At 50.4% G+C, this 25699-nt stretch overlaps 1 protein-coding gene across 2 annotated transcripts in view; it reads right to left on the bottom strand.

Annotated features, from left to right (window-relative positions):
* Positions 1–20385, bottom strand: part of CAPZB (capping actin protein of muscle Z-line subunit beta) — a 136084-nt gene extending 115699 nt beyond the window's left edge. For both annotated transcript variants that reach the window (XM_082664069.1, XM_082664070.1), the window contains exon 1: positions 20248–20385. In XM_082664069.1, the coding sequence (XP_082520195.1) occupies positions 20248–20250 (3 nt within the window). In that variant the 5' untranslated portion in view covers positions 20251–20385. The remainder of the gene's footprint in view (positions 1–20247) is intronic.
* Between the last annotated feature and the right edge of the window lie 5314 nt (positions 20386–25699).

The raw sequence follows: 25699 nt of genomic DNA, 5'->3' as shown, positions 1-25699 counted from the left end.
ACCTCTCTGCAGCCATGCCCACCTCCATCACCTTCTCCGAGGTCCCAGAAGGCTGGCACTCCCTCCAGGAGCCAGGAAGACCACCTGGCACCCTTAGTTCCTAGGATGCTAGGACACAAGACCAAATTAGAGACTGGCTATGATCTTCTCATATGATGTTGAGGCCCTTTCAAAAAACACAGGGTGCCAGAAGCGTTTTTATAATATTTCACCCTTTATGTAAAGAAGGGGGGAGAAACAGAATTTATTTGTATTTGTTTGTTGTATCTAAAGAAATGAGGGCAGAAAAGAAAATGTCTACACAAAAACTCACCAGTGAAGATCCGTAGCAAAATTATTCGTAACATCCAAAATCTGGAAGTAACCCCAAATGTCCATCAACTGGTGAATGGACAAACTGTGGTATACCCATGCCATGGAATACTACAGAGTCCCATACGGCACTAAAAAGGAACAAAATAGCAATACATGCAACAACATGGATGAATCTCCAAAAAAAACCATGCTAAGTGAAATCAGTCAAGCACAAAAATCTATGTACTGTGATTCTATTTCTATGAAATTACAGAAAAGGCAGAACCACAGTGACAAAGCAGACCAGTGGTTGCCTAGGGAAGTGGGTGAGGGAAGAGGGGAGGGAGTACAAAGGGGCACGAGAAAACTATTTGGGGTGAGGGAACTATTCTACAACTTGACTGTGGTAGAGGTTACAGGATTATTACCCACTCATTAAACTGTCCTCTTTAAAACTGGTGAGTTTCAGTGTATGTAAATAATGCCTTAATAAATAAAACAAAGAGAGACCCTAGGAATACTAACAGTGGTTACCCAGGGCTTAAGGGTTTAGGGAGGGAGAGGCAAGCTGGAGGAGACTGGGCAAATGAGGACAAGGACAGGAGGGAGATTTTTCATTGCACACAGTTTTATGCACGTATTTTCACCTCTGAAAGTTGTGACTGTATTGCCTTTTCCAAAACTGAGTTACAATTCTTTCAAAGTCAAACGCAGAGGAGGGCTTCGTGCACGGGCTCAGCTGGGCCAGTGTGGTCCAATGGCGGGTTCCTGTGGGTGGGTTCCAGGCATGAAAGGCTTAAAGGGGGTGGGGGTGGGGAGGATGAAAAGTCTGATCCAACCAGAGTCGCAGGTAGAAGACCAGCCCTGTCCTCTAGGCCCCGAAGCCAGCACTCTGGGGCCTCCTGTCACATGTTAGAAAAACAATAGCTACCATTTACTGAGCACTTACTATATCCCAGATGCTACTACACACGTGGCATATAGCACCTCATTCATTATGATGAATCAACAACACGGATGGAGCCCTCACTGCGTGCCAGGTACGACAGTGGGCATTTTACCTGCTTTATTTAACTATTTTCCTCAAATAGGCTCTGTGATGAGGAACCAGTCCCACAGAGTTAAATGAAGCCCCAAGCTATGTAGCTGAAAGTGGAGGAGTGAGAATTTAAACCCAGGCGGCCTGGCTCCAGAAGCCAAGCTTTACATCTCTGTCCAAGAACAACTCTGTTCTTGGGACAGAGGCAACACTAACTTCTACACCCATGCAGGCTGGGGCTGGGGAGGGAACCCACATCAGACACCACCTGGATCTGTGCGCCTGGCCTCCTCTGCAGCACAAGAGCCCTGCCAGGAGGGTCTCCCATTCTCACATCAGAGAGAAGGAGCCAGAAGGATGGAGAGAGTCACGATGCTGCCGGGCTCCAAAACCCTTACTCCATCAAGCTGCTTCCTTGGCTAACAAGCAGTGAGAGCTGAAACCCAAATGTAAGTAAGAAGCATGTTTGAAGACAAAATGTTCCTGAGCTCCAAAATTGTAAGTCTCTATTTCTTCAGGCAAATGAATCACATGTCCAGGTCAGAGTCCTGAGCTGCTGTCGGAGAAGCCAGGAACCACGGAGGTACCGCTTGAACAGCATCCTGCAACTCCTCTTCAGCATGGAGAGAGCCGATATTCATCAGCCCAATATGAGGAAAATGAGGCCAGGAGGCAGGAGGGGAATAGTTCAACATCACACAGCAGGTCAGGGGCCAAGATGTGGTCTGCATTCAGGGTTCCAGACTCCTGGAGCGACTGCTCTTTCTGCCCCTCCAGCATTTTCCAGAGTGTGGTATGCAGATCACCAGGGTTCGACAGAGGTGTTAGAAGGGATATGGACGAATGCAATTTAGTGGTTACCTAATTTTTTAAAATTTATTTATTTATGGCTGCGTTCGGGCCTTCATTGTCACACGCGGGCTTTCTCTAGTTGCGGTGAGCAGGGGCTACTCTTTGTTGCGGTGTGTGGGCTTCTCATTGCAGTGGCTTCACTTTGTTGCGGAGCCGGGCTCTAGGCGCGCGGGCTCAGTAGTTGTGGCTCGAAGGCTCTAGACCGTAGGCTCAGTAATTGTGGCGCATGGGCTTAGTTGCTCCATGGCATGTGGGATCTTCCTGGACCAGGGCTCGAACCTGTGTCCCCGGCACTGGCAGGCGGATTCTTAACCACTGCGCCACCAGGGAAGCCCTAGTGGTTACCTATTTTTAATATGCATAGAAAAAATATAACTACCACATCAAACGTGTGATTTTACAGATGTTTTCTACTTAGGGTAGACTGAGGTGTTAGGCTCAAGACAATTTAAAGAAAAACATTAAATAAATAATAATAAACTGTGCTGGTAGATGGCCAAGTAGGGGAACATGTCCTACACCATCCTGGGCTCACTCTGGCAGCAGGCTAAAGCAAGAAAGAGTAAAAGGAAAGGATGAAACGAAAGAAGGGAGAATGGAGGAAGCCAGGGGAACAATAGAGGTGTGGAGTTCCGCCTTGGTCCCCGCAGGTGACTCAGCTCTTGCACAGGGACTGAGTGCCCTGCAGCTCAGGACATCAAAGTGCCTCGCTCCTCGCTCCCACCCCCGCCAAGCTGACCCAGCCTACGCTACAGTCTTCCCACCCCAAACACGCTAAGGTCCAAACGTCACACATGAGCCCAGTGAGGGAGAGTAAATGTCCTGAGTCCTAAGTAGTCCCCACTCCAAGACTACTGTCAAGGTGACCTCCCTCTGTTCCCTATACTTGAGCCAGCTGTCAGTGTTTAACCCAGTTCCTTGCCTCAGTGACTCTCCTTTCTCTTTTGCTGCACGCTTCTTTCGAAATTCCAGGGCAGGGGGGCCAAGAGCTCCCCTCAAAGCCTCCCAGCTCACAAGAATGCTAATTACCAAGGCTGCCTTGGTTTAAAGGACAATCTGGGTTCACACGTTTCCACACCAACATCAGATGCTGGGAAGTATAGCCGGAAAACACTGCAGGGTAGCCGGACTCTCCAGAGCTGTGCCTGTCCCACCCCTGTGGGTCCTAAGAATGGGATGCTCATCTAAAATCGCCAGGGACACCAAGGGCCTTATCATCAAGCTGTAGTTGGACCCCCTCCAAGAGACAGGAGCACACACGTTTTAGGACAGAAAAAAAGTGATTCGCAAACACTCAAGCCTTCTTAGATTTTGAGAAAGACTCACTGGCTTACTAGAAAACTAGGTATCAAATACTCATAGGGATTATACTTTTCCTCCACAGCACCCTCCTACAAAAAAAACCCCAAATTTGTGGAAGAATGCTATTAAAATCTTATTTTTAAAGCAGCCTCACTGTAACTACCTCTACCTCACGAGGTACGTACAACATGGGCCACAAACCAGGCTTGGTGGGCACCTGGCGTGAAGAGCCGATTCTCTTCATTTGCATATTCCGTTCTGCAAATTTGCCCGCTTGCTAAGGTGTATGTGTAACCCCCAGATCAATACTCAGGGCACTTGCACGGTCATCCAGACACGCGCAGAGTGGTGAAGAAGCTGGGTTGCTGGACGTGCGCGACCCAGCTGCGGGTGAATGAGGCAATCTCTGCCTTCTTGTTTCAGCTCTCCAGCTGTAAACAGAGCCCTTCTCACAGTCTACTTAGTGCCACACTTTTCACCTTGCTGTTGATTCTGCTGTTTAAAAACAGCCCCCAGCGCAGTGCTGCCCAGAGTCCCAAGCAGCAGAGGGCTGTGATGCACTTATGGAGAAAACACGTGCTGGACAAGCTGTGTTCAGACTTGAGTTACAGAGCTGTCGGCCATGGCTGATGAGTCAACAATATGTATGAAGTAAGGTGTCCTTAAGCAGAAACACACATAAAACAATGTCTTTTTTTCCCCTAATGTTTCACATTAGATCCTCAGATCTTATTCATCTTAGAGCTGAAAATTCACATACTTTTACCAACCTCTCCCTAATTTCCTGACCCATGGCAACCAATTTTCTACTCTGTTTCTATGAGTTTGACTTTTTTTTTAAAGATTCCACATATAAGTGATACTATGCAGTATTTGTCTTTTCCGGTTATGTATTAATCAGATGATAAAAATGTTGTCACCAGAGCATCCCAGGAACCTTACCATGTTCCCCTAGGAATAATGGTTCAGGATTTGCTAACTCAGTGTTCGTGGTGACTTTACAGAATGACAACCCAGAGCAACAAGAACAGACTGTATACACACAGGCAGGGAGAGCAGGTTCACACCTCCAGATACAAGCTACAGGAGCCATCGTAACAATCAATAAGAGTAGGAAAAGGAACAAAAAGTGCTGTACAAAGACGCTCAGAACATACAGAGAAAAATTAGAAACCTCTACTTGTCCAACTTCAGGGGAATGGTAAGTAACAGTATCAACCAGTTGACGTATTAGTCATTTAAAATGTTCTTGAGGGGTTTATAACAAGAAAATTCTTGTGAAAAAAACCAGGATATAAAAATAGCATAGGCAAGGGCTTCCCCGGTGGCGCAGTGGTTGAGAGTCCGCCTGCCGATGCAGGCGACACGGGTTCGTGCCCCGGTCCGGGAAGATCCCACAGGCCGCGGAGCGGCTGGGCCCGTGAGCCATGGCCGCTGAGCCTGCGCGTCCGGAGCCTGTGCTCCGCAACGGGAGAGGCCACAACAGTGAGAGGCCCGCGTACCGCAAAAAAAATAGCATAGGCAATATGAACTCAATCACATGAAAAACGTTTAAACTATATAGACAGAAAGCTGCTGAAGCAATATACCAAAAAGTAACCAGTCCCTGCTGGCAGGGTAAGATTACGGGCAACTTTTTCTTCTTCTTTCCTGTATTTTCCAGCTTTTCTATAATGAACACATTACTCATTTATTTATTTACTGGCCGCGCCATGCGGCTTGCGGGACCTTAGTTCACCGACCAGGAATTAAACCCGGGCCCAAGGCAGTGAGTCCCCGAATACATTACTTCTATAACAAAGAGAAAACACTGCAAACTTTCTTTTAATAACATCAGATTCCAAAGGGATCCCTTATATCAGGGAACGAGGTCAGGAAGCTTCCCCGGGTCCCTGCCACTGGTGCTCACGCCCAACTAGAAGGCCACGCACCTCCTCCCCTAGGCTGTGAGCAGCTTGAGGCAGGGACCGCCTTTTCTTCAGGCCAGTGTCGCAGGACCTGGCACAGAGCATGGCACACAAGAGACACTCAGCAAATAATGACAAAGAAAGGGGGGGGCGGGTATGGGAGACGGGGACGCACAGTGAACTGACAGCAAATAATACCCAAGGAAAGAAAGCCAACTGCTGGGCTGCCTGGGTAAAGGCTGTGTTGTCAGTCTGCTCGAGCCATGGAGAGGGTGCTGAGACGGACAAGGGCAAAATCGAAATCGGAGCCTCCACCCTGGCGTGGGACTTGCTTTGCGAGGCGGCCCTGTCTCCCTGCAGTCACATCGCGCTCTCCCACTCTTCCGGCTCCCACAAGTTTAAATTATTGTTGGTTGCCCCGAACGTGGCGTCTGCGTCTGGCACATGCTGTTCTCTCTACTGCCATGTCTATACCCGCCCCTTGTCCTCCTGGCAAAGGCATCCTCTCATCTTGGCTCCAACAAAACACCTCTCCCTTGGGGTCCCTGCCTTGACTCTCCTCAGCCAGACCCCTTCTTCAAGGCACCTGCACACACCCCTTACAGCCATCATCTTCCCTTCCCCAGGTTCTTTTGAGGCCCAGAGACAGAAACGAGCCAGACACCGGGGGGTCACCAGATGGTCTCAGGTGGTCCACAGACGAGCATCTTTTATTATCAACAGTTACCTAAGTTTATTTCAATGTGTACTTTCTACTCACGGCAATTAATATTGGTTTTCTGCTTGTGGTAATGACAAAGTTTCTCTCTTAGGACATTTTTGCAGGAAAGCAAGGAGCTCTCTCGACTTGGTCAGAACAGTGAGCCAGACTGAAGAAGAGAAGTTTGCCAGGCAGGGAGAGTGAGGTCACATCACAGGGCCCTGGGGGACACGGGTGAGGTACAGGCTACAGCACTTGTTAGAGCAAAGTGACGGGAAGAATGTGTGGAGAGAAAAACACTTGTTCTCTTTAGCCCCACAACCCCACTCCTGAGGAGGTATCTTAAGGAAGTGACTCAAAAGGAGGGGAGACAAATACATAAAACACACGTGTGTGTGTGTGTGTGTGTGTGTGTGTGCGCGCGCGTGCGTGCAGATAAAGATATAGACAGATATCCACTGCAAGGAACAGAGAGCACAGGGAAGGGCTTACAAATGGTTCACTTTTGAATCCTCACAACAACCCCATGAGGTAGGTTTTCTGACGTGAACATTTTAGAGAGTCTGAGGACAGGAGAGACTAAGCAGCGTCCCGCACCACTCCGCACCCTCCCACACCTCTCCCACACCGCTACACCGTGCTATTTCACATCTGAACAGCTGCATCACATCCCACTGAACAGACACACCGCCGTTTCAACCTCCTGTTGAACATCCACTTTGCTCAGCATTCTGTCACTGCCATTCATGTCTCCCGTGTACACTGCAAGAACTCCCAAAAGGACCTGGGTTTGAATCTGGACCTGTCCCCAGATTTCTTCTTTAACTCAGGGTACTGGCTTTCTGCACTGGTCAACCCAGCCGCCATGAAGCGCCCTCACCAGGTCATGCTGGAAAGCGTGGTCTTTCTAATGCGTTACTGGAGAAGCACATTCAAAGATGAGTTTTCAGGGAATTCCCTGGTGGTCCAGTGGTTAGGACTCCGTGCTTTCACTGCTGAGGACCTGGGTTCAATCCCTGGTTGGGGAACTAAGATCTCGCAAGCCTCGAAGTGTGGCAAAAAAATAAATAAATAAAGATAAAATAAAATAAAACAAAATAAAGATGGGCCTGAGTTTATGTGGCAGAAAAGACAATGGCCTACTCCAGAGTGTGGCGTCCAGATTCTAGAGTGTTAGACAGAGGACCCTAGTCCCAGCTGCCTGGTGATTCACTGTGGGATCCGGACAAACCACAAGCCCCGTGTGAGTGGTGAAATTCCATGACACAGCAGAGGTGAAGGGCAAAGGCTATAACGTCAGAGCAGCTGGGTTCAAGTCCTGGCTCTGCCACTTATTAGCAATCTTCGTAAAATCTTCAAATTTACATAAGTCCTAAATTCGTAAGACCTCATTCTTAGGAGAATTCTGGAAACTAAATATAGGGTAATGCATGTAAAGTGCTAAGTAAAGTATGTAGTAACAGATGTACCGCCACCCTCTCCTTATTGACTCGGAGGGCGTGCTGAATGCTTCAGCTGATTTGGAATCTGGCTGTACTTGTTCCAATACACAGCCCATCACCTGAGACTTAGAAATCATTTTTTTTTCCTTTCCTTAAGAGACTCTGGCATGTAATGGAATTCAGCTCACAGAATTGTAGCGGTTAATCCAATGCCACACAAGGATGCTGGAGTAAGACTGAAGCCTCACAGAGCACTCTGAGCTCACAAAGGTCCAACACTATTTATAAGTCCATGTTCTGCCAATTAGGCACATGATGGGAGGGCCCATCCTTGGGGACCACAGCAACCAGTTCTTGCCTGGTGTTTCAAGAAATGCTTCCTCGACAATCAATATGTACCAAACAGATCCCACGGAATCAAAATAAAACCAGGATCTGGGGGAAAATTCCCAAGATGCTTTTGTGTGCTCTCCATCTGGAATTTAGCAAGCTCAGAAACCACAGTCCATCATATGCAAATGTTGAATCATTATGTCGTACGCTTGAAACTAATACAGTGTTGTCAATTATACTTCAATGAAAAAAAAAAACGAAATAAACCAATAGTCCATCAACACAAAAGCCCTATAAAGCCAGCCTTATCGGAGGCAAAAGGACAAGGGAATTCTAGCTAGCAGTTAGATAAATGCCTCTGGAGGAGGTTATTTAAAGGAAAGAATGAAGAAATCAAGGTAGTTAAGGAATTGGGAAGATTGGACCTATTTCCCAGGAACATTACTTAGTGCCAAACGAGATGACAAGTAATAGAGGCTGCCCTGACCCAAGGACGTGGAGACCCTACCCATCTTGTGGACAGATGCTGACACCCACAGCCCGGCACTCTAACCCCTCTGAGGACAGGAACCTTGTTCAGTACCTCTGTATGGTTTTACCTCTTCGGGTTGGAATAATCACTTAACCACTAGTTATCTAGGAGAGCGGCAACCACTGCCTCACTGCTCATTTCTGGCCCCAGCTGCAGTGTGACACAGCCAGGGCATGGAGCTGGTCCCGAGTTCAAATGCTAGCTTGCTCCCTGACAGCTACGTTATTTCAGAGTCCGCCTGGATGTGCACAGAGCAGAGGAGATGGTGCAGGGAGGAATAAAGACTATAACAGTGCCCGAGGCCTCAAAAGCAATTCCACACCTGACGTGGGTTAGAAGTTTCTATGCGGGACATGAGGCTTCCTTGTAAACGAAGAACTGCAACTACTGCATGCTTACTCTCCCGCATCTTAAGATGGGCTCCAAGGCATCTAAGCCAAACTAGGAGCAGTCACCTAACAGTCTGCTTTGAGTGGCAAAGAATTTAAAAAGTACTAAAGAACATTTGTTAGATGTTCAGAGGAAAGTACTCATACTTTCCTCTGTACGTGAAAATGCACCCTTGGACCAGCCTCCAGTGTGTACTGAGGGCTGGATTTTGGAATCAGAAGGATCGAGTTTAAAGGCCACCCCTGCCCCTTACTAACAGTGTGATCCTCTACAAGATTCACTTTAACCTCTTTGGCCTCCATTTTCACAACTGCAAAATGGGGGCATGACCAGGGCAATGAGAAGGATAACATGAGACGGCACTTGTAAGGTTCAGCATAGACAGGCTGACGCCACGCAAGTCCCCTTGCGTGATAACTCCTCTAAGCCAACGTGCAGAGGCCTGCTCTGTGTGAGGGAGCGGCCCGAGAGCAAGCTCCTGGGAAGCTGGTGGTCAGGGCCTCTCCTTAGTGTCGTCATGACACCCGCATTTCAGATTTACAGTATTCCTTAATACAGGGATTTTTAGTCAATCCAATTCTCTTCCCTATGGAATGGTGCTAATTTGCAAGACAAATGATGAGATTGCTGTAGATAATGAGGCGCCATCATATGAGGCCTGAGCTACAGCATTTCATGTATGTTACGCTTATTTAATCCTCTGTGAAGAGGAGGATATTACGTCCATTTCACTGATGAGGAAGTTGAGGCTCAGAGAGATTAAGTAGGTAGTTCAAGCTCACACAGTCCCTAAGCAGCCAGGTCCAGGGGTCTCCTTCACTATACTATACCAGGCTGCCTTCCAACAATCGTTTTTCCCCCCACTATATCCTGCCTCTTTCTTATACCCCTAAACCCCAACACTCTACATACCTTAAAATTAAACACATGTTCTTAAAAATAAAACATGAAACCCCTGAGGCAGTGAACTCTGGCGGGTCTGTAGCAGTTCACAAATGCAACCCTGGTTAGCAGCAGCTGAGAGCCCCTGGGAAAACATGTCACCTTCAGAAAAGGAGAAAATGGATCAGAACATCCAGGGCAGGTGCGGGGGAGAGGGGGGATGAGACTCACTGATTAGCACCCTGCCCTGCTCCCCTCAGAGGCACTGGGCACCATATGTAACTGGCACTCCAGGGTTGGCCACTCATGCCAAGAAAGAAAAAAAAAATTAAGCCATTTTCCAGAAGAGTGACTTTTATTATAACCCAGAACAAAAGCACCATTTCAAGCAACCCGTTCATGGAGAGGCAGGTGCGTGCTCGGCAAGGCCTGTACTAACAGGGTGTGTTTCCAGTGAGGAGAGACAACGCCTCCTCTGGGAGATGGACACAGATGCGAAGTCCCAACTCTTTCCAACACAAAGCAGAGGGAGTTTACACATTTCAAGTCTCTTTCGGCTCTAATAACATGCCAAGAGTCCATGTTGCTGGTAATAACACAGTACTATTAATAAAAGTAGTTAATGTCCTCCTGTGTCTGGCTTTACATGTAGTAACTCATTTAATCCTCATTAAGTCCATCAGAAATAGATCCTCTTATTCCCACCACTTCACTGTGAGACAAGGAAACTGAGGCAGAGAGTGACGGAAGCTCCAAGGCTGTAGGTTCGGACCGCGACCCAGGCGGTCAGCCTCCAAAACCTGCCCTTCACTGCCCTGGACTCTAGAATCAAGACTGCCTTCAACTCCAAGGACGGCCAGGTGTGTGACTGTGGGCCAACTGCTCAGCGCCCGCCACGTGGCGGAGCTGCAGTGAATGCCGGCACAGCTAGGGTCCCCGTTCCCGCCAGGCCCTGGTCCCGCCACCGCCAGACCCTCCGACAGCCTTCAGCGCCAGGAGTGGCCCGACCAGAGGGAGAGCACCGACCAACCCCAGGGCAGACCCCACACTCAGCTCCTTCCACTCCCGTTACACCCACCTCAAGTGACACAGACCTCCTAGGAGCCCAACACTGATGTCCTGAGAAGCCAGGTGTGGCCAAGGGCTCATGTCCCAAAGGAGATCTGGACATTTGCTAGAAAGCTTCACTCCGGCATCGCCCTGCCCTAGAGTTTGGTCTGTATTAGGCTGAACCACATGAAATGCTGATATTCAGCCATTTTTGACCAAGGAAACAGCAAGTTCATGTGGTTCAACCCAGTGGCAGGGAGGGCACTTACCTTCAGTAAGGACCTACTAGACCTTCATCAATCCAACACCATGGAGCCCTGGCCCACGGGCCAGGAACAGTGGAACACGGCGACAGTACTCACAGCTCTGAGCAGGGGATGTAGCATCTGTCTTCCCTCCGAGGACGAGAGACAGAACGTATTAGGCATCGTGAGGGTAACCAGCTCACGCTGCTCAAGGTCATACGACTATTATAACGGCCAGTATGGTCTTTCCCCTCAGCTTCCTGGGCAACCTGACGCTGTCTGTGGTGCCCAGGCTGGGACAGGCTTCACAGCAAAAAGTCCAGGGCACCCTGTATGGTGTCGTCAATGAGGGGCTGTCACAATGACTAGCACGTATGCCAAGAACAACGGTGCTGCCCAGAAAGCCAAGGTGCATCCCTACGGTTTAGCAGGTGTCTTTCTAGAAACAGACCGAAGGTTCCAGCTGCTTTCCTTTTCAACAACCTGAACCAAAAAACCCTCCAAACTTCTAAGCTACACCCACTCTTCTTCAGCCTCCGTGGCTGGACCTATAGGTGAACCTCTCGACCTCAGTTTCCTCGTCTGTAAAATAAGCCTCCTGGTGGGTCCATGCGTGAGAGGAACAGGACAGCAGAGTTCAACAGGCATGAGCGGATGGACCTGGATCAGAATGCTGACTCTGCCACTAACTAGCCAGGGCCCTTAGGCAAGTTACTAAACCTTTCTGAGCTGCAGTTTCCTTATTTGCACGATGAGGAAACAGGCCTCACAGAGCTGGGGTTGAGAGAATTAGAGAGTGACTGTGCATCCGGCAGGAACACAGGCAGAAGGGAGGTGGTACTGTACAGAGTCCAGGAGAGAGACCCGATAACCTATGGGAGGAAGACTGTCGTCTCAGGGCACCTCCAATTCCTATTCCTCAAGACCAAGTCCGAGGGCTTCCCTGGTGGCACAGTGGTTAAGAATCCGCCTGCCAATGCAGGGGATATGGATTCGAGCCCTGGTCCAGGAAGATCCCAGAGCAACTAAGCCCATGCGCCACAACTACTGAGCCTGCGCTCTAGAGCCCACGAGCCACAACTACTGAGCCCGTCTGAAGCCCGCACACCTAGAGCCCGTGCTCCACAACAAGAGAAGCCACTGCAGTGACAAGCCTGCACACCGCAACGAAGAGTAGCCCCTGCTCGCCACAACCAGAGAATACCTGCGCACAGCAACAAAGACCCAACGCAGCCAAAGATAAATAAATAAAATAAATACATTTTAAAAAAGTAAAAATAAATGATATTTGTGCTTAAAAAAAAAAAAAGACCAAGTCAGAGGCCTCAAATCCCAGGACAACCAGGGCTCCACACCCACTATGGCTGAAAGAGATCTCGAGACAGGAGCTGTCTGGAAGAGGAAACAGAAGAAAGCAAGGACAGTACACATCAGAAACTCTCACAGAAGAAATTCCCTGGTGGTCCAGCAGTTAAGACTCTGCACTTCTAATGCTGGGGACGTGGGTTCAATCCCTGGTCGGAGAACTAAAATCCCACATGCCGCGTGGTGTGGCAAAAAAAAAAAAAAAAAAAGAAAAGAAAGAAAGAAACTCTCACAGAGCCAAGAACCTGAAGTGGCCCAGCCTGCACTGCTGTGTTGGGTCCACATCCAGCCCCAGGGACCACGCACTGACCAAGCTGCGCTCAGCAGAGAAGCAAAGGACTGATAAAAAACAAAGCCACGTAGACAAATTCAAGAGCAGGTCTTTCAGTGGCCACAGTACCTTAACTCACTTTTCACCAGGAGTGTGCAGTGGATAAAGCGCTCCTCCTCTCAGTTTCTGAGCATAAAACTGCATGCAGGAAGCCCACCCATGTGAACTCCGACATACCCCTTCAGGGTCAAAGCCTCGTAATGAAGAAGCCTCAAGAAGCAGCATGACATGTGAGCAAGCCAGACCTGAACTGTCTGTCTGCCTCTCAGGGCTGCAACTGACAAGGGAAGAGGGCACTTGGTGGGAGGCTGCTCGTCACTGACCCCAGCAGAAACAGTATGTGCAAAACCATCTTTACATAACCCTAACATTTTAAACTAAAGATATTTCACTTGGTAACCGTAATGAGTCCTCTGCCCAAATCTCATGGAAACTTTTGAGGCAATAAGCCCAAATCCCGCTAAATAACCATGATTCTAACTCAGAAAGGTCCTGCTGAGTTCAGTGCTAGAAGAGGAAGCTTCGCGGAGCAGTTTAAGCAGTGGGTGGAGAAGTTAGGGGTCTGAGCCAGTGGAAACGACCGCTTGCAATCTGCAGTGTGGTAACAGCTTCGCGGCCAGAAAGCACTGGGCTGGAAGCCCTTCAGATCGCCAGCCGTGGCCCGGGGACTCTGCCTCTCGGGGTCTCAGCAGAACTGGGGGCCACTACCACTTGCATCCAGGCTGCCTGGGAGGTTAAATCCAACACCATCTATCAACCATCCATGTTAATAAAATAATCACTCCTGCTGCACCAGCGGAAGTACCAGGCACTGTCTACACTTGCCACATGCAAACTCACTCAATCCTCACAATAAACCCCCTGGGGCAGGTGGGTGTAAACGCCAGGGTTGCTACCTTAGAAGAAATAGGACTACCAGACTGGAAATGTATCCCTAGAAAGTTGCAGACGAAGGCTTCTCTCACTGGTATCCAGAGCTGTCCGAAAGCCGCGGAGCGGGAACAGGAGGAAGCCGGGGGAAGGGACGTGTTGCTGCCCCTGCACTGATGCCCAAGTCGGGCAGAATCTCAGACCTGCCCGTTGCCATTTGCCTCCTCCATTTAACTTGAAGACCCGTGTTCTCATAGGTCTGGCTGCTGCGTGAGCGTCCACGGAATGAATGACCTGATGGAACAAACGTGAGCGGCAGAGGCGCCCAGCGTCCTGAGCTCGGGCTCCGGAGGCAGGCGGGCCTGCGTGATGAGGGCGACGTGAAGGCCGCGCAGGCTAAGCGGGACTCGGGGCCACCTGCCCATGCGGGAGGGCTGGGCGGCTGGGACACTGGGCTAACCAGACTGAAATCCCCCTTCAGGCATTAGTAGCATATCAAGGCTTTGCAGGCACCACTATCTGGGATTTAAACTGCCCAAAAATAGTTGCTGGGTCAATGATAAAGCATCCTCTCCAGATGCCTGAACAGGGCAGCTCTGGGGGCAGAAGCTTCCGCCTCAGCCCAGAGGCGGTAAATCACTACGGCTGGCTCAGCCTTCCTATCTTTATCTTTCTCACCCACCCCTTCCTATCCATCCCCACTGCGGCCAGGACCCTTAGAACCTCGCAGGCTTAACGCCTGTGAATGTCTCCCTCCAGGGCCCTCCCGGCTGCACACCACCGCCAGATGACTCTTCCTAAAATACCACGACCCTGCCAGCCTCCTCAGATTTCTACCTGCCCTGTCAAAACTCTAACTGGCTCCACGCTGTCCCGGATCAAACGCAAACTCTCTAGCTTAGCAACTCAGGCTCTCCACAACTCCCTCCTGAGACCGAGGCGCCCCCACTGGCCGTCCACTCTGCGGATGGTCCCCAAACTCACAAGGCCGACCATCACCCCAACCTCTGCTCTTGTTCCAGGCCCCTGCACCCACCCCATCCTCTCCGCCTGGGCAAGGTCTCCCCGGGTTCACACCCAGCCCCCACCAAGGCTGCCTGCGGGCGAGCCTGCAGGGATGGGCAGACGAGTGGCCCTTCTGAAGGCTTTCCCTTCCCCCCTCCCTCCCTGCTGCACTTCATTTTCTGGATGCACCTCGCCTCCCCTTCCAGATTAGAGGACAGGGATTACGGCTTCTCTTTGTGTCCTTACTCTGTAGCATGCAGAATAAGACAAACGATAACCCTGGCTACCACTTGCTATGCGCCAAGCACTGGGTTAAGCACATTACAATTTTCACTTCTTTCTCCCACTATCCCTATAAAATGCCATCCTCACGTTACCCATCAAGAAACCGAGGCCAAGGGAGAGTAAGATCCTCACTGCAGGTCACACACTGAGTCGCAGAGACAGGACTCCAAGCCAGATTAGCCCAACCCCAAAGCCCACGTTCTGTGGCACAGGCAGAAGACAAAAGTGCTCACCACTCCCTCATTCAGCGTCTATGAGGCGCTTACCAAGCGCCAGGCGGCCCGCGCAAGGTGCTGGGTGTTTGGTGGGAACCAGACAAGGTCCCTGCTCTCACGGAACTCACAGGCTCTGTCCCTCTTCTTCCAAGCCCGGAAGAGGGCAAGGACTCAGTTCAAAAGGGGCTCCACCGGGCACAGATGAGGCACCCAGAGCCTGAGATACAGCATCAGGCTACAGCAGCACAGGGAGCCTTGTCTTCTGTGGTGGAGTAGAGCCTCTGGCTCTATCAGGGACTTTCTTCATTCAAGACACAGCCCAAAGCCAAGCAAACTCCAAATATCCCTTCAGCAGGCAGTAAGCAGTGGAGAAAACGGGTCTACCTCTGAAGTCAGAAAACCCAGTTCCTCCACTTAGTAGCTATAAAGGGACTATCCACTTACCCTTTGAACCTCATCTGTAAATGGTGATAATAATAGTCACTACACATATGATTATGTGCCAGATGCTGTTCAAAGCACTTGACAAGTATTATCTCATTTAATCCTCATAACAGCCTTATGAGGAGGTACTGTTATTAGCCCAAGGCTGTCTGGCTCCTAAGTCCTAACTTCGCACGCGATGCCGGGGCTCGTGGCAGCAGGCAAGGCTCCACGTCCTCACACCAGAGCGTTGATCTCTAAAAGCCTTAGTTTGGAAATGGCAATACTCTCGCTGGTCTTAACGTGGGTGATCTTGTACCCTTTGGACTTCCACACCCCACTCTCACTGGTGGGATCTGCCTCCAGGAGAAATGGGACAAGAGCCTGTACTGTGAGCCCTACTTCTCACTGTTTCTGAGAAACAGAGTGAGCCTCCGGCACAGGAGTCGGGGGGACCCAGAGCCAAGTCCCAGGCCCGCCTCTCACACCAGCCACTCAAGCTTTCGAGCATCCATCATGGGGTGGGGTAGGACCTAAGTCCTACCTCAGGTTTCTGGATGACGGTAGATCCTCAATCAATGGTAGCTACCCAGGTGAGAAGGGCAGGACTTCTGTGGCACAAACCTTCCCGGCTGGGAGAGCTTCTGGTCTGCAGGGGACAGACCGCGTGTGCAGTGCCATTCACCTCGGTGGTGGCGGCCAAACAAGGGCAGGCGTGCTCCTCAAGGCCGGGGCTGAAGCCAGGCACAAGCCCCAACTTTCTCTGAAGTCTCCTGCGTTATCTCATCCAAGTGTGCTTGCAGTTACATTAAACAAGGCTCTGCTTCCTTAAACTGTAGGTAAGAGTGACACGCCTCCCTGCCGAACAACATAAGCTGTGAAGGCGTGGACCCGTTTGCCTTGTTTACCAGGCTTCCTTGTCCTGAGCACATAGGGCAGCACAGAGAAGGCACTTCATAAATACACCCATGAGCTTCAAGCAACTCCTAACACACCACTGTCTTTGCCTAATGCCAAGAGTTTCGCAGCCTGGGAAGCAGGAGTCTCAAGGTTCAAAGTACCTGCGCAGCCACCATTTCCCTGTGCTGTCAGTCATCTGTCCTCTCCCCTCCCCCAAGGAATGTAAAAGAAGAACAGGACTTCTGAGTTATAAATAGGAATATCTGCTTTCAAACATACGATTTAGGGCTTCCCTGGTGGCCCAGTGGTTAAGAATCCTCCTGCCAATGCAGGGGACACGGGTTCGAGCCCTGGTCCGGGAAGATCCCACACGCCGCGCACGCCGCAACTAAGCCTGTGTGCCACAACTACGGAGCCTGCGCTCTAGAGCCCGCGAGCCACAACTACTGAGCCCGCGTGCCACAACTACTGAAGTCCCTGCGCCTAGAGCCCGTGCTCCGCAACAAGAGAAGCCACCGCAATGAGAAGCTCGTGCACCCCAACAAAGAGTAGCCCCTGCTTGCTGCAACTAGAGAAAAAGCCAGTGCACAGCATCAAAAGACGCAAAGCAGCCAAAACTAAAATAAATAAATTTATTAAAACAAACATGATTTAGCATCTCTTTAATCTCAAGCTATGGATCGTTGGCTACTTTTTTCAAGCATTCCACCAAAGAGCAGCCAGTTGGGTTTAAATAAACAAGGCTGCATATACATGTGGGGTCTGAGTGGAGCTAGACCTACATCAGGAGGTCTAGACCTACACCAGGAGGTCTACACCAGACCAGCCAAGACACCAACTGTATTGTTCCACCTTGTAACAATATAACAGGCTTCTCCTATCATCTCTTGTCAGGCCAAACCATCTGGGAGCTGGAGGGACAACTCATGAGGGGGGCCTGGCCCATCCCTGCATGCTACAGCCCCACCATCCAGCATCAGAATCATAACTCTAAATTAGGACAATAATTCCTAAATTAGATGCTAGAGCTGGGTAAGGAAAAGTGCTTTGAAACTATAAAGCACTTACAGATAGTGGGAGATCATTACCTGCTAAGAGAATGCAAGTAAATTCCATTTGCTTATGCATTCGTAACTGATGCCAACAGAAATCACGGAGTTTTCTCCAAAGTCCAGCGCACTTTAGACCCTCAAACTGCTGTTTCCCTCGATGGATAACTGAGATCTAGCTGGTTTCTCTACCATCAACCCTACTGAAAATAAAACCACAGTGGTTTTAATACATTTACCTATTATGCAACCCCACACCACCACTTCTGTCCTACTCCAACTGTCTACACTGGTTTCTTAGACAGAATATTCAAGTAGGGGACAAACTGAACAATAAGCAGTCAGAAATTACCTACAAGCCTAGGAGATACTAAGAACGAGTTACTGAGAGAATGAGTATGAAATCCAAGTGGCTAAGTTCAAGACACACCCCAAGCTATTTCCTTCAGTGCCAGGTACTGTTCTAGGCCCCAGGGATACAGACATGCAAAACAAAAGACAAAAACCGCTGCCCTCAAAGACCTCACGTTAAATAAGCCTGCATCACCAGGAACACATAAGCAGCCTGGGACAACGGAAAGGATGCAGTTTAGAGCCTATCAGATGTGCTCCCATCAACTAAGCAACATCTTGAGGAAGTTCCTCCATGCCCTGAGCCTCAGCTTCTTCACCTGTAAAATGGTAATACACAGCATCCCTCAAAGGGTTCTGCGTGGATTAAGTAAGTGGAGCACAGAGCACAGTGTCTGGCACCTAGTAGCCCCCCGCCCCGCTCCCACTCCCCACAGAAAAGTTAGCCTTTTTTCTCCACCCCTTCCACAGTCCTTACAGATTATCCAGGTAAGACCCAAATACAGGACTCCTGAGAAGCCTCATGTATCATCCTGTTCCTTCTGGGTCATTACAGGCATTTTCCCATCAGGTCTGGAAACTCAGGCACTGAGGGCCAAGGCAAGATGCTCCCCCCCTCCCCCCCCCCACTGCCAGAGATGCTGCCTTGAGCAGCCCCACCTGGCCATCCCAACCATCCTCCCCTGCTTTTGTCCTGACAGCAAACCTCACTCCAAGTCCTCACCCAAAACTGTCCTGGAGAAGTCCTTCCCCACCCAGGCCTGGGACTGCTATCGGAGAAGTCCAATAACAATGGCCACGCTTTTCATCAACATACAGGAAGGCATGAAGAAAAAACTCAGCCACTCTAAATTAGTCAGCCTAGTTCAGAAGCAACATCCCTTGCTTAAACAAGGAACCTAGAGCCCCAAAACTCTTTGGGGCCCAAAGTCCACATGCAAACACCTGCCAGCACCGGGCCAGAGGAGCAGGTGGCCACCCTTAATCTCAGTCCACCCTTCAAAGATGCCTTGGCCACGTGAGGCAGAAGCCCTGGGGCTCTTCCAACCTGGGTGCTGGGCCTGCCCTGCAGAAGGTTCCAAAGTGGAGGGAGGGCGGACTCACTGGTCGGGGCCTAGGTGAAACCTCGGGCCGGTCAGAGCGCCGCCAGAGTACCTGCCTTCATTACCAAAACAAACAGCACGAGTGGAGCGAGCTCTCCCTCGGAGTCTGGCTCACCTGATCCGAGGCACCTCCATTATCAGCAGTTCCAACCCTCACGAGCTGACAGCTGAGGGGGAAAGGGAGGCTGCGCCTGTTGGGGTACATTGTGTCCGGGCCGTCTGTTGGCCTCGGGGCCCGGGGGCCTCCCAACGGCAGCGGCCTCAAAAGGGCGATTGTGCGTTCATCCCCGTCCCGCGGCTCCCCCATCCTCATCCCTCGGCTCTCGCACACGCCCCGGCGCCGCGGGTCCCAGCAGGACGCTCCGCCAGCACCGCACCCCGCGGCACTCAGGCGGCGGCCGCGGGAAGCGCCCGCAGAGCGCCGCGCTGCCTTCCCGGCATACAGATGCCCGCCCTGCCCTCGCTCGCTCCCAGACGGCCTTCCAGAAGGGGCACCGCTCCAACTTGAGAAGGCACAGCCTCGGGACCCCCATCCCCACCCGGGCTGGAGAGCTACTCTCACTTCCCAGGGGCGGCAAAGAAGGTTCGCCCTAGGTATAGCGGAGGGGACCACCTGGGTCAGGGGCAGGGCAGGGAGCCGGGCCCTGGAGGAAGGGTAAAGCCCCGGACAGAGTGAGGCTGACGCAGGCTACGCCGAGAGTGGTGAGAAGTCCTGGGAAACGGACCAGGGAGTGGGGGGAAGGGAGTGACGTCCAGGCGGGGGCCAGGGGCGGAGGAGGGGGGGGGGGGGTCCAGACTTAAAACCATGGACAGAAAAAAGATTCAGGCTGAAACCATGGAGGACAGGGGAACAAATGCAGGTTGAAGCCATGGATAAGGGGCTAACGGGGGTCCGGACTGAGGCCATGGAGAAGGGGGTAGGTGGGGGACAGAGGCCTAGCCTGGACCCTGGGAGGAAGAAACGACGGCCTAGCCTGGGCCGTAGGGGCTGGGGCTGGGGACCTAGCCCGGGCCATGGGGAGGAGAAAGGGGGACTACGCCTGGGTCCCCGGAGGGGGTGCCTTGCCTGGACTACCGGTCCAGGAGGGTCTAGCCTGGGCTACGCGGGAGACTAGTCTGGCCCCAGAGGGGGAGTGTGGGAGCCCAGCTTGAGCCAAGGGCGGGGGGTGGGAACGGGAGGCAGGGTCGCTGCCCACCCAAGCCGCCCAGGCCGGCCGCCCCCTCCGGAGCGGGCAGGGATGGTGTCTACCTGGGCTCCGGGACCCCGCCCCTCCCCCACCCGGGGGAACCCACCCTTCGCGGGCCGTGGGTGGGTGGGGGAAGGCGGACGCGAGCTCCGGCGGGGCCCCCGGACCTGGGGGAGGGGGACGTCGGGCCTTTACCATTGTGGCGGCGGCAGCGGCGGTCCCGGTCCCGGCGTCTGTGGCTCTCCCCCCCGCAGCAGGGCCCGGCGCTTCCACTTCCCCGGGTGCCCAGGAGTGAACATCCGGGTCAGCACCTCCCTCCTCCCGCGCCGGGCCGCCGCCACCTTCCTTCCCCGCCCCGGCCCGGCCCGGGCCCGCCCCCCACGCAGCCGGCTCTCGGCCAATGAGCACGCAGGGCCGCAGCGATCGCCAAGTATGGAGCGCGGCACGGGGGGAGGAGCGCCGAACGGGGAAGTGAGGGGCGGGGACTGCGGGCGGAGCGGGGCGGGGCGCGGTGGCCGCAGGATGGGTGGGCGGCCGCAGGATGGGTGGGCCGCCACAGGGCTCGGGGCGCGGGGTTGGGTTGAGTGGTGGAGGCAGGAGTCCGGGCCGGGGGAGTACCTTCTACCCGCAGCTAGACCCAACGCCCGGCCCTGTGGGTGCAGCAGCGCGGGGCGACACAGGGACGGTGCCCGTCGGCCTCCGGGCGGGGATGCGGAAGGCGCTGGGGCTGGGAGGGGTCAGTCCTTCCCCGCCCCACCCGGTGCACGCGCTCGCTCCTGCGGTGCACCCGGAACTGGTGCGGCCCGCGGGGCAGGCCCATCCCAGAGAGAGAGAGTAGTGAGCGAACCTGAGATGGAATCCCAGCGCTGCCACTTGCTCCGTGTGGGACCTGGAGCAAGTCGCTGCACCTGGGCCCGATCTCCAAAAAAGGAGCCTCGGCCCACATCACTCACTGAGCACCTACCACATACCAGGCCTTGTTTGAGGCACCAAAGATAACAGAGGTGAACAGGACAGGACATAAAGATGCTCTCACAGCTACCTGCTACGGGAATGCTGTGAGGACCACACAGGTAGAAATGAGACAACCCGGCGCAATAAATGTTAGATATTAAGAGTATTTTTACATGTGCTACAGAGAACCCTCCCATTTGCCGAGTGGGGCTGCCTCATTCCACAGAGTGACTCAGAAATTTTTTTTTCTCTTCATTCAACAAATATTTGTTAAGCTTGGTCTAGAAGGCAGGAGGCCCTGCTAATAATAACTGCCTTCCTTAGTTTGCTCTCTCTCTCTCTTTTGTGAGATTCAAATCGGGTCACCCGTGAGGGGATTGTAAACTGTATAAAGATTGTAAACTGTATAAAGATTGTAAACTGTATAAAATTGTAAACTGCATAAAAAACGATACAGGTAAGTACCACAAGAATGATTCAGACCTGTATTATGGGAATTCAGAAAAGGGCGTGGCACTTTGGAATTTTCACTTGGTAAGTATTTGTTGAGCATCTACTGTGTACCAAGCACTGTTCTAGGCTCTAGGGATAGAGCAATGAACAAGACCATCCGTGTTGTTGCAGAGTTTGAACCCGGGGAGGGGAGACAACCAGCTACTAACTAAAAATAGAGATGGGGAGGAAAAATCAGAGTGAGGGAACGGGCAGGCAGATTAGCAAAGTGGGGCCAGCAGAGAACTAACATTTGATCAGAGGGAGGCACAAGGAACAACAGGGGCAAAGATCCGATGGGGACAGTCCCTGGTGTGTTGGTGGCACAAGGAGGCACAGAGGTGGCTGGCCCAGACTGAGCAAGGGGAGAGCCCCAGGAGCTGAGGTCAAAGAGGTGCAGAGCAGTGACAGTATCTGGCCTGGCCTTTCAAAGGATCAGGAGATTGCTGTGTTCTGAATGGACTGTAGGGGGACTAGGGCCGTTAGGAAGCTCTTTCTGTATTGAAGGCATTTTTTATCTATTTCAAAAGCACTTATATGAGGCTTTCTATGTGATGGATGTTGTTATGCACTTTACAAATAATAACTCGTTTAATCCTCAGAGGCCCAGGGAGGTAAAACCAAGGTCACACAGCAGAGAGATGCAGATGCTTAGTGGGCATGAGAAGAAGAAAGGAGTCGGATGATGCTAAGAATTTTAGCGTCATCAGCACTGGAAGGATTTGCCATTTATCGATCTGTGGAAGATTGTAGGGGCAGGAGCTGGTAACAGTTTGGGGCAAGTTATGTTTGAGATGTCTTTTGGAGATTTTTAAATAGAGATGTCAAGTAATCAGATATGAAAGTTTGGAGTTGGTGATAATTTATGAGAACTGTCAGCTAATAAATGATATTTTGAGGTACTTAAAAGCACGAGACACCTAGGTGAGCTCACTTGGGAGATCAACGTAGAGAGAAGAGGTCAAGAAGAGAAAGAGGAACCAGCAAGGAGCCTGAGAAGGAATAGTGACCTAGGAGGAGGGAAGAAGACCACGAGAAGGTGGTGTCCCTCCTGGAAGCTAAGAGATAAAAGCATGAAGGAAAGTTTTGTGAAAGAAGTGACATTTGAACTGTTTAATTGAAGAAAATAAGATTGAAAGGAAGCCTTGCTATTCAAAATGCATTACCTGTATTTTCTCATTTAATCCTCCTTACACCCCTATGAGGGCAGTGCTGTTATTTCTATTTTACAGATGAGGAAACTGAGGCACAGAGAGGTTAAGTAACCTGCCTGAGATCACACAGCTAATTTTTTTCAAAGCCAGGCAGTCTGGGACCAGAGCCCACACTCATAACCCCAGGTCTGATTATGTCGCTCCCCTCCTCAAAAACCTTTAAAAATTAAGTTCCCACATAATAAGCGGGCTCAGGAGCCAACCCAGAACTCAGAGACAGGTTACTCCATCTCTCTCACACATCCCCATTTCTGCTGCTTTTGATGCATCTGCTGCATTCTTGACTGTCTGGCATCCTCAGCTTGCTTATAGCCCTATTCCCTCAACATTTCAGCCTGCATGGGATTCATCCTGGTGACCTTTGTCCCTCCTTTATTCTCTGCAGCAGCTCATTCTATTAACTGGCAGATTCTTTTGAGTTTCATAGTTCAAGTCCCAAGACAGAATCCAGTTATCTCATCTTTAATGATGACATTTCATTGGACAGGTCACTGGCCAGCCCACAGCTTGGCTGCCCACAGGTCAGATCCCACCCCTTGACCAGTCAACTGTTGCTGTGAACATGGGGGCATGTGGCATTAAACACAGCTGCCTTTGAGAGCCTGTGGGTAGGAGGCAAACGCCATTAATATTTTTAGTACTGTTTCTTCTTTCCTCTTTCCAAAACCTAATCTCCTTGAAGTTCATACTATCATATTTTTCAACCTGCCACCCCTCCTTTTTCTCATGAACTGACCTCCACCTCACCTCCTGCACCTTACTTTATGACTTGAGCATCCGTAAGCATAATCCATGAGATATCTTATTTTTTTCTTTATTTTTAATTGAAGTATAGTTGATTTACAATGTTGTGTTAGTTTCTGGTATACAGCAAAGTGATTTAGTTATACACGTTAAAGTGATTTAGTTATACACATAGGTATTCTTTTTCATTAGAGTTTATTACAAGATATTGAATGTAGTTCCCTGTGCTATACAGTAGGACCTTTTTGTTTATTTTATATATAGTAGTTTTTATCTGCTAACCCCAAACTCCTAGTTTATCTCTGCACCCCTTTCCCTTTTGGTAACCATGAGTTTGTTTTCTCTGTGAGTCTATTTCTATTGTAAATAAGTTTATTTGTATCATATTTTAGATTCCACATACAAGTGACATCATATGGCATTTGTCTTCCTCTGTCTGACTTACTTCACTTAGTAGGATAATCTCTAGGTCCGTCCATGCTGCTGCAAATGACATTATTTTGTTCTCTTTTTTTGGCCGCACCACAACAGCATGTGAGATCTTAGTTCCCCGACCAGGGATCGAACCCGCATCCCCTGCAGTGGAAGTGCAGAGTCTTAACCACTGGACTGCCTGGGAAGTCCCTTGTTCTTTTTGATGGCTGAATAATACTCCTGTGTGTGTGTGTGTGTGTGTGTGTGTGTGTGTGTGTGTGTGTACCAGATCTTCTTTATCCATTCATCTGTCGATGGACATTTATGTTGCTTCCATGTCTTGGCTTTTGTGAATAGTGCTGCTATGAACATTGGGGTACATGTATCTTTTCAAATCACAGTTTTCTTTGGATATATGCCCAGGAGTGTGATGGCTGGATCATGTGGTAATTCTAGTTTTAGTTTTTGAAGGAACCTCCATACTTTTTTCCATAATGGCTGCACCAGTTTACATTACCACCAACAGTGTAGGAGGGTTCCCTTTCATGAGAAATCTTATTGACGTCTCACCGATTTCTTCCCCACCATTGAGTTCCCCCGCCCCCAAATACCCACTCCCATGGTCTTAAAGCAGACTCATTCTCACCAGGAATTGCACTATCTCAGAAAACACAATCACAAAATCTCAAATCTGACTTTAACATCTTTACTGCAGTATCACACACAAGCATTTCTTCAACCTCATCCAGACCTGCAAACCTTTTGAGTCTGCCAGATTTTTGCATTTATTTTCCCACTGGTACTCACTTCCCTCCTCACCCACTCAGTCATAATCAATATACTCACTTCCTTGCAAAACCCCATAACCCCTTTGCCCCTCTCTCTCCTTCTAGCTTGCCCAGCTCTAGTTAAACCCAGCTCTTCCCCTACTCTTTACCTGTATCAGAATATCTGAATATTGCTGGAAAATTAAAACTGGCAGATGTCACTTTAAGTTGATGTCCATGAATTTCAGCTGAATCCCCAGTCCTGCCTAGCCTTCCTACTGTATTTTCCTGCTGTATTCAATTCCCCACACCCTACAAGGATGATTTTTCAGTCTTCTTCCTTTGTCCCCTTCTCATCCTTCACTCTAAGCAGATGAGCTTGCCTCATACTTCACAGACATGATAGAGTCAGACAGGAACCCTCTCCTCTACCAAATATCTGCATCTTGCCCAGGTTTTCTGCCTTCCCTGCTTGCTTTTTTTGAATTGAAGTATCGTTGGTTTACAATATTGTGTTAGTTTCAGATGTACAGCAAAGTGATTCACTTATACGTATATATATGCCTTTTTTCAATCCTTTTCCATTATAGGTTATTATAAGATACTGAATATACTTCCCTGTGCTTTTTTAAAATTTTATTTTATTTACATATGGGTGGTTTTCAATGTTGTGTTAATTTCTGCTGTACAGCAAAGTGACTTCATTGTACATACATATACATTCTTTTCCATTATGGTTCATCACAGGCTATTGAATATACTTCTAGTTCCTTACTCTGGATTCCCTTCCTTAGTCACTCATTTCTCCCCCTATCCTGGATCATTCCCACCTGCTTTAAAAAATGCCCCAGGGCTTCCCTGGTGGCGCAGTGGTTGAGAGTCCGCCTGCCGATGCAGGGGACACGGGTTTGTGCCCCGGTCCAGGAAGATCCCACATGCCGCAGAGCCGCTGGGCCCGTGAGCCATGGCCGCTGAGGCTGCGTGTCCAGAGCCTGTGCTCCGCAACGGGAGAGACCACAACAGTGAGAGGCCCGCATACCACAAAAAAAAAAAAAAGAAAAA

The sequence above is a fragment of the Grampus griseus genome (assembly GCF_964374135.1).
Source record: "Grampus griseus genome assembly, chromosome: 1".
NCBI classification, from domain to species: Eukaryota; Metazoa; Chordata; class Mammalia; order Artiodactyla; family Delphinidae; genus Grampus; species Grampus griseus.
The sequence above is the reverse complement of the archived record's forward strand: the minus strand, read 5'-3'. Positions and strand labels throughout refer to the sequence as shown.